This window comes from Triticum urartu, chromosome 7 (genome assembly GCF_003073215.2).
Source record: "Triticum urartu cultivar G1812 chromosome 7, Tu2.1, whole genome shotgun sequence".
In the NCBI taxonomy this organism is placed as follows: Eukaryota; Viridiplantae; Streptophyta; class Magnoliopsida; order Poales; family Poaceae; genus Triticum; species Triticum urartu.
Window position 1 is genome coordinate 707,373,569 of NC_053028.1, and position 8,217 is coordinate 707,381,785.

At 52.4% G+C, this 8,217-nt stretch overlaps 1 protein-coding gene across 2 annotated transcripts; it reads left to right on the forward strand.

Annotated features, from left to right (window-relative positions):
* Positions 1-2,388: 2,388 nt before the first annotated feature.
* Positions 2,389-3,909, forward strand: LOC125523617 (SPX domain-containing protein 3-like). Of its 2 annotated transcripts, none has more exons than XM_048688641.1 (3): positions 2,389-2,670; positions 2,738-2,885; positions 3,230-3,909. In XM_048688641.1, exons 1-3 carry the CDS (start codon positions 2,434-2,436, stop codon positions 3,640-3,642), a joined length of 798 nt encoding a protein of 265 aa, XP_048544598.1. In that variant the 5' UTR covers positions 2,389-2,433; the 3' UTR covers positions 3,643-3,909. The 2 variants fall into 2 exon arrangements, with proteins under 2 accessions (XP_048544598.1, XP_048544597.1); XM_048688640.1 differs by having other exon boundaries at positions 2,389-2,601.
* The last annotated feature ends 4,308 nt before the right edge of the window (positions 3,910-8,217 follow it).

Here is an 8,217-nt window from a genome sequence, read left to right on the forward strand (position 1 = left end):
CGGATCTCCTGACGCATATTGAGGAAGGCAGTCCAGGTTGCCGGTAGCTGATGATCAACTTGTGCAAGAGGACCCTGCCTGTAATATGGTTCAGTGTCAAACACTGGCTCTTCCCGCTTGCTCTCAATGATCATGTTGTGCAAAATGACACAACAAGTAGTGATCTCCCACATTTGATCTTTCGACCATGTCTGAGCAGGGTACCGGACAACAGCAAATCGAGATTGGAGCACACCAAATGCTCGCTCGACATCCTTCGTGCAAGCCTCCTGAACCTTTGCAAAGTGGGACTTCTTGCCTCCTGGCACATCGTTTGAGATAGTCTTCACAAATGTAGGCCATCTCGGATAGATTCCATCATCTAGGTAGTACCCCTTGTTGTAGTGCCGCCCATTGACCTCGAAGTTTACCGGAGGAGAATTACTTTCAACGAGCTTGGCAAAGACAGGGGAGCACTGCAGCACGTTGATGTCATTGTGAGTTCCTGGCATACCAAATAAGAAGTGCCAACTCCAGAGGTCCTGTGTGGCCACCGCCTCAAGTACCACACTGCAACCGCCTTTGGGGCCTTTGTACATCCCCTGCCAAGTAAATGGGCAGTTCTTCCATTTTCAATGCATGCAGTTGATGCTTCCCAGCATCCTCGGAAATCCTCTTGCTGCATTTTGTGCTAGGATCCGAGCAGTCTCTTCCAGATTGGGTGTTCGCAAGTATTGCGGTCCAAACACTGCCACAACTGCCCTGCAGAACTTTTAGAAACATTCAATGGTCGTGCACTCGGCCATGCGCCCATAGTCGTCGACTGAATGACCGGGAGCTCCGTATGCAAGCATCCTCATAGCTGTCATGCACTTCTCATTGAGGTGAATCCAAGTTTTCCGGTGCAATCCTTCTTGCACTTGAAGTAGCTGTCGAACTCCCGGATAAAATTCACAATCCTGAGGAAAAGCTTTCGGCTCGTCCGATAACGGCGCCGAAATACGTTGTCGCCGTGTAGTGGAGCGTCGGCGAAGTAGTCGGAGTAGAGCATGCAATAGCCTCCCAAACGATGCCGGTTCTTTGCTTTCAGCCGCCCCGGCGCCGAGCCACCTCGCCGCGGCTTTTCATTGCTCGCGAGCAGGCTGGCGAGGGCGGCGAGGATCATGAGGTGTTCCTCGTCCTGGATGTCTGCATCGGTTTCCTCCTGCAACACCGTCGTGAGCGCCTCCGCGTCTTCCTAGTCCATCACCGAGCAGTCAAAACGCCGAACACCTGGCGGGCGTGGTGGGTGCACACCCGCTGGTATACCACCCTGCGCGGCTAGAGCGCCGGAAAACTCGCCCGGACGATGGTGGAGAGGCTGCCGCGGGGAAACGTTTCTCTTTTCCGGCAGGGAATGGCCTACCTAGCAGTGCTGGGCCGTGAGCTGTGCCAGGATCGGCAGGGTGGTGGCCGAGCGCCCGGGGGGTGGGGGGCGAATCTGGACGATTGGCTTGACTTTTCGCCTGATAGGATGGCCCAGGCGTGCTTTCCCCTTGCGCCGGGGCCCCCGGGCCCCCCCCCCCCTCCCATGTGCTGGGTTCGGCCTGCGATCGCCGAACCCAAAAATGGGCCGAGCCGGCGGATTTTGACGTCTTGGAGGCGCGAGTGGGGATTTTTTTGGTGTCGGCGCGTAAAAAGGCGCCTTGGGGGGCCTGTTGGGGGTGCGGCTGGAGATGCTCTTAGCACTCTCTTGTAACAACTCGCCTTGATAGCCTTTGAGTAATGCATTCGGGTGAGGATCCTGTCTCCAGAGATAATGTTTTTAATTTATTATATATAAAAAAGACAACCAGATTTGTGCCTGGGAAAGAAGACGCTACGAAAATTTGATGCAAGAGCCAGAAATATGACATCCCGAAGCTGCTATATATATATATGCTGCCCTGTCAAGAGTAGAGTATTACAAAGCCAGATTAATTGCGAAGATCCCATATTCCAATGGAATAATACCATTTTTTGCGGGGAACCATGGAATAATACCTTCCTTGAACAGAGCTCAAAGAGGAAGGAGAAAACTCGATCGAGAGGCTTAAATTTCCATGTCTGTCCCGAGTCTTCCTGAAATGGAATATGCTCCGCATATCTTCTTCTTACCTATAGCTACATCCTCTTTTTGACTGAGCTTTACTCCCTCCCCAAAGAATTCTCTCCTTGGTTGCTTTGACCCAAAGTCCACGCTACCTCTCACAAGGACAAATCCTAGTACTGTATATGGATAATATAGTCAGTTCCCAGCTTCCCTCCATGCGGACCACGGCAGGCAGGCAGCATATGCTTCAAATATTCCAAACTGACCAACCCCCTCCTGCACGCCATAACAATGTGGCGCCTCCCCACAACTCGACCGTATCTCCATTAAAGTAGCTGAGAGCTTGCATTTTTGCGAGCCAAGCCAGGAGTCGAGGTTGCGAGATGAAGTTTGGGAAGAGGCTCAAGAAGCAGGTGGAGGAGAGCCTCCCGGGGTGGAGGGACAAGTTCCTGGCGTACAAGCGCCTCAAGGTGCTCGTCCGACTCGTCTCCGGCACCTCGCCGCACCGTGCCGCGGCGGAGGCCGCTTTCGTGCGGCTCCTCAACGACGAGGTCGACAGGTTCAACGCCTTCTTCCTGGAGCAGGAGGAAGAGTTCATCATCCGCCATAAGCTACCTACTGTTGATTTATAAAATACACTGAAACAGTGCAGTAACCTGTAACGGATGTAATTAAAATAATGTGCAGGAAGTCAGGGAGACGGTGAAGGCGGTGGCCGACGAGGAGGCGTCGGAGGCGGAGCGTGCGGCGCAGATGAGGAAGGTGAGGAGGGAGATCGTGGATTTGCACGGGGAGATGGTGCTGCTCCTCAACTACAGCGCCGTCAACTACACAGGTTTGTTTCATCTCCTCTGGCTTGACAATGACAATATGGAAGCTCTTTTCTAGTACGGAGTAACATTTTTGGGCACGCTTTGACAAAAAGGAAATTTGGAAGTTTCTTGAAATTGTACGTTCGTGATAGTATCGGAAGAAATTCAGAGCTTTACACAAACAGAAAACAGAGTACGCAACAAGCTCTGCTTTAATTTTCTCATAAAGAAAAGAAACAACCGTGAATTGTACGCTTCGACCTGCAGAGACTGTCTCTACTCAGCCCAGTCGTAGCTTTTCTCCAGACGACCAACTGGTCTTACGACTTGGCCAAGATCATTGAACATCTAGAGCTACACGATGCAGGGCTGGCCAAGATCCTGAAGAAGTACGACAAGCGTACGGGGCAGCTGCTCCGGCTGCCCTTCATCGAGGAGGTGCTCAAGCAGCCCTTCTACACGACGGAGCTCATGTCGAGGATCGTCCGCGACTGCGAGGAGACCATGGAGGCCGTGTTCGCCTCCGACAACAGTGGCGACCGGTGGACGAGGAAGTGCTGCACCGACACTGACATGGCTCCTACGGCAACAGAGCAAGGCATTTTAAGGAACACCGTCGCGGCGCTGGTGGCCATGAGGGAGCTCCGCAGCGGGAGCTCCACGTACGGGCACTTCTCGCTGCCACCCTTGGCAAAGGAGACGGAGCATGGCCTGCTGCTATCCATCCAGGTTGCCGATCTCGTTCAATCTGAGGCACATGGTATTGTCCGGGTGGTTTGACAGATATACTTCAGTTTAATTGTAGTTATATGTTTTGATGGCTACTTACCGGCGCCAGATTATATGATACGTGTAACGCACATTATGGACTTCTTATAGCAAACATGCCCGTGCGTTGCAACGCGTGAAGAAAAATCACCTCTCACACACACACACACTCGATGATATCAGCAAATCCCTCGAACTCTTTCACGATGTGGTATGAGAAACAACAAGGTACGTTGTGTTGCCCAAAAACATAATTGTGGGGCGATTTTGAAAGTGTACTAAAGCAGTATGTAGTTTACATAAAATTCATATCAGCAGTTTAGTGTACATCATCGTATATGAGTTGGTTATTGTGCGCTGGATGAAATGAAGAGGACGATTATGTGCCTGTTGTAATCTTTAGCATATGTTAGCTGGTAGGAATGAACATACCCTATGATGCCAATAATAGTTTTTGTGCGAGCATCAGACTATCGTATCTAGTAAATTTAAATGGATGGGAAACCTATACAATAGGCATTTTCAAAATACCCATATAAAGAAAAGTATCAATTAAGGATGCATCCTAAACATAATTTTGAAAATAATTAACATGCAAGATAATAAAATATTTGAAATCTACAAATTCTTCTAAGCGCTCACATGTGACATGTTACATTTAGAGTTAAGGTTTAGAAGATATGAATTTTAAAAAGTAGTTGTATCTGTGAAAAACAGAGAATGTTAAATATAGAGTAGATGGGCTTAAATTACAATAGTATGCAGTTTATGTGCTAAGACACGCTTCGGAGAGGGCGGCTCTATCCTACGTCAACAAAAATGCCAAAAATCAGAGGGAAAAGTGAGAAAAAATGCGGGAGAAGTAGGGATCAAACTCAGCTCTTCGCGGTGGAAGACTCGCGCTCTAGCCACGGGATAGAAGTGCATGTTACTTCTAAGGGGATGTATTTATATGAAACATCGTGACGGCCGGCGACTTAAGAAAACAAAAGGTTTTTCACTTAGTGTTGGCACTCGATGTAATTTGTGTAAACCATATAGGCAATTCTAGGACGGACCGCCATAAGCAATAGCCCATTTATTATTAGGTATAGATATATTTAGAAATGACACTAATATATTTGACAATTTTAAAGAAAAACAGTGGCATGTATAAAGGAACGACAACAAGACACAAAACACCTACCAAGAATAAAATTACATAGAAAACAATCACCTTTTGCCTTCAACTGTATGCTGCCCACCGAAGCTTAAAAATTTCACTAAAACGGTGCTAAGCGGAAGGGGCACATGCAAGCGCCCTCACGATATCAGGACTTGAAGACTGTAATAGCCACTCGCCACTACAAATGATATCAGGACTTGAAGACCTTGAAAAAGTTTGAAGTTGAAATAATGTAGAAAATTCGAGTTGTGTGTGAAAAGCGGCGGTTTTCCATTCGAAACTCTAATACTTCGCCGGCAGAGTGTTATGATACTTTGCTGCAGCGTGTTCCACTCGAAAAATTGAGTTGTGTGTGAAATGCATCAAGTTTTCGCTCTCACATTTTTTACCACACCCTATATGGCTCCTATGAAAGCCATCATGCGAAGTTTCATCAAATTCGAAGCTCGTTTGCACATTATCTGGAACAGGACCGGCCCTGACGTATGGCTGCTGGGGCGACGGCCTAGGGCCCAGGCGGGGGAGGGGCCCATGATGTAGTACATATATAATAGCCCAGCAAAATATAGGTAAAAAATACAAAAGAAAAGAAACGAGATGGGCTAGGCCCATCAGATAGCTAGCGAAGAGCATCTCCAGCCGCGCCCCCAATAAGGCCCCCCAGGCGGTTTTTCAGCCGCCGGCGCCGAATAATCGGCCCAGTCGCGCCCCCAAGGGTCCATTTTTCGCCGGCTCGGGCCGAAATTGGCGCCGGCGGACCCAGCCCGAACCCGGCGCGCTAGGGGGCGCTCGGGGGCGCCGGGTGAATCGTTTTTGGCGCGAAAGAGCTGCGGGCCCTCCTTGCCAGCGACTTGTCTCTGTTCTCGCCGCTTCATCGTCCTCATTGCCTCGTTTCCCACGGCGAATCAATGCCAAAGCTGCCGCGCGCTGCCACGCCGGTCAGCCTCCTCCATTGAAGACCGGACGATGCACGTCCCTCGCCCGCCACGCGTACACGCGGTGGCCACGCGTACGTGCGGCGCCTCCGCCTATATAAGCTGACCCCCAGCGCGCCGGTGACACACACAGAGTCTCCACCGTCGACGCGTCATTTCTCCCCCATTCCTCCCTCTACTATCGCCATCTCTAGTTGAAAGCATGGCCGAGCGCTTCCCAGGCGATGGCACGGCGGCAAACGGCTTCGGCAGCCGCCACCTCCTGGTCCCGCCGGACATGCGGGTGCCCGGGTCATGGAGAATCAGCGCCGGCGGGGTCCCGGTGCCACTACCGCCCACCAGGGTGGCGCGGCGTGCGGAGATCACGCGTATCCGTGCCTCCCTACCGCGGGCGGCGAGGGAAGGTCCACGGTACGTCCCCGACAGCCTGCTCTGGGAGCACTACTTCCGCCGCCGCCACGCCGAGCAACTCGAGGCCACCAACGGCGTCGTGCCCTCCGGAAGGCTCAACACCGAAGGGCGGCGCCGATGGTGGGGCGTGCCCGGCCGCACTCTGGAGGCCGTCCTCGAGTAAATCGAGGGCGGCAACACGCCGAGGCTGGAGTACCCTGCTCCCTCGTCCTTCTCTCGCCGGCGTGGGAGCAAGTGGACGCCGAGGCGCATGGACCCCGGGGCGTTCTCCTCCTCGTCCGGCCACTCGTCCGGCTCCACCTGCCTCGCCCCATCAAGCCGGAGCCCCAGGTGAGGGAGTCCTGGATTAGGGGGTGTCCGGATAGCCGGACTATACCTTCGGCCGGATTCCTGGACTATGAAGATACAAGATTGAAGACTTCGTCCCGTGTCCGGAAGGGACTTTCCTTGGCGTGGAAGGCAAGCTTGGCGATACAGATATGTAGATCTCCTACCATTGTAACCGACTCTATGTAACCCTAGCCCTCTCCGGTGTCTATATAAACCAGAGGGTTTTAGTCCGTAGGACGAACGGCAATCATACCATAGGCTAGCTTCTAGGGTTTAGCCTCCTTAATCTCGTGGTAGATCTACTCTTGTACTACCCATATCATCAATATTAATCAAGCAGGAGTAGGGTTTTACCTCCATCAAGAGGGCCCGAACCTGGGCAAAAACATCGTGTCCCTTGTCTCCTGTTACCATCCGCCTAGACGCACAGTTCGGGACCCCCTACCCGAGATCCTCCGGTTTTGACACCGACATTGGTGCTTTCATTGAGAGTTCCTCTGTGTCGTCACTTTTAGGCCCGATGGCTCCTCCGATCATCAACGACGATGCGATCTAGGGTGAGACTTTTCTCCCCGGACAGATTTTCGTATTTGGCGGCTTTGCACTGCGGGCCAATTCGCTTGGCCATCTCGAGCAGATCGAAAGCTATGTCCCTGGCCATCATGTCGGATTTGGAAGTTTGAGCTACACGGTCGACCTCCGCGGAGACTTGATCTTCGACGGATTCGAGCCGCAGCCGAGCGCGCCGCACTGTCACGATGGGCATGATCTAGCTCTGCCGCCGAACAGTGCCCTGGAGGCCGCACCCGCATCAGCTCCGACCCTTAATTCGGAGCCAACTGCGCCAATCGAGGATGGGTGGTTGGACACCGCCTCGGGGGCTGCAATCTCTATGGCGATCGAGCCAAACACCAGCCCTATTCTCTGCGAAGCCCGCGACTCCAAGGAGCTGGAATCCTCTCCAGACTCCGAGCCCTCCACGCCCCTACCGATCAAACCCGATTGGGCGCCGATCATGGAGTTCACCGCCGCGGACATCTTTCAGCACTCGCCCTTCAGCGATATTCTGAATTCACTAAAGTCTCTCTCTTTATCAGGAGAGCCCTGGCCGGACTATGGTCAGCAAGGTTGGGATGCGGATGATGAAGAAATTCAAAGCCCACCCACCACCCACTTCGTAGCCACTGTCGATGATTTAACCGGCATGCTCGACTTCGACTCCGAAGACATCGACGGTATGGACGCCGATGCAGGAGACGATCAAGAACCAGCGCCTATAGGGCACTGGAAAGCCACCTCGTCGTATGATATATACATGGTGGACACCCCAAAAGAAGGCAATGGTGATGGAACAGCGGAGGATGACCCCTCCAAGAAGCAGCCTAAGCGCCGGCGTCAGCGGCGCCGCTCTAAATCCCGCCAAAGCAAAAACGGTGATTCCGGCACGGGAGATAATAACACCCAGGACAGTGCCGAAGACAACCACCTTCAGCAAGATTCAACACAGGAGGATGGAGAAGCCGGCCCTCATGAGAGAGCGGCAGACAGAGAGGTCGAGGACGATAATTATATGCCTCCCTCCGAAGACGAGGCAAGCCTCGACGACGACGAATTTGTCGTGCCGGAGGATCCCGTCGAACAAGAGCGTTTCAAACGCAGGCTTATCGCCACGGCGAGCAGCCTCAAGAAAAAACAGCAACAGCTTAGAGCTTATCAAGATTTGCTAGCCGACAGATGGACTGAAGT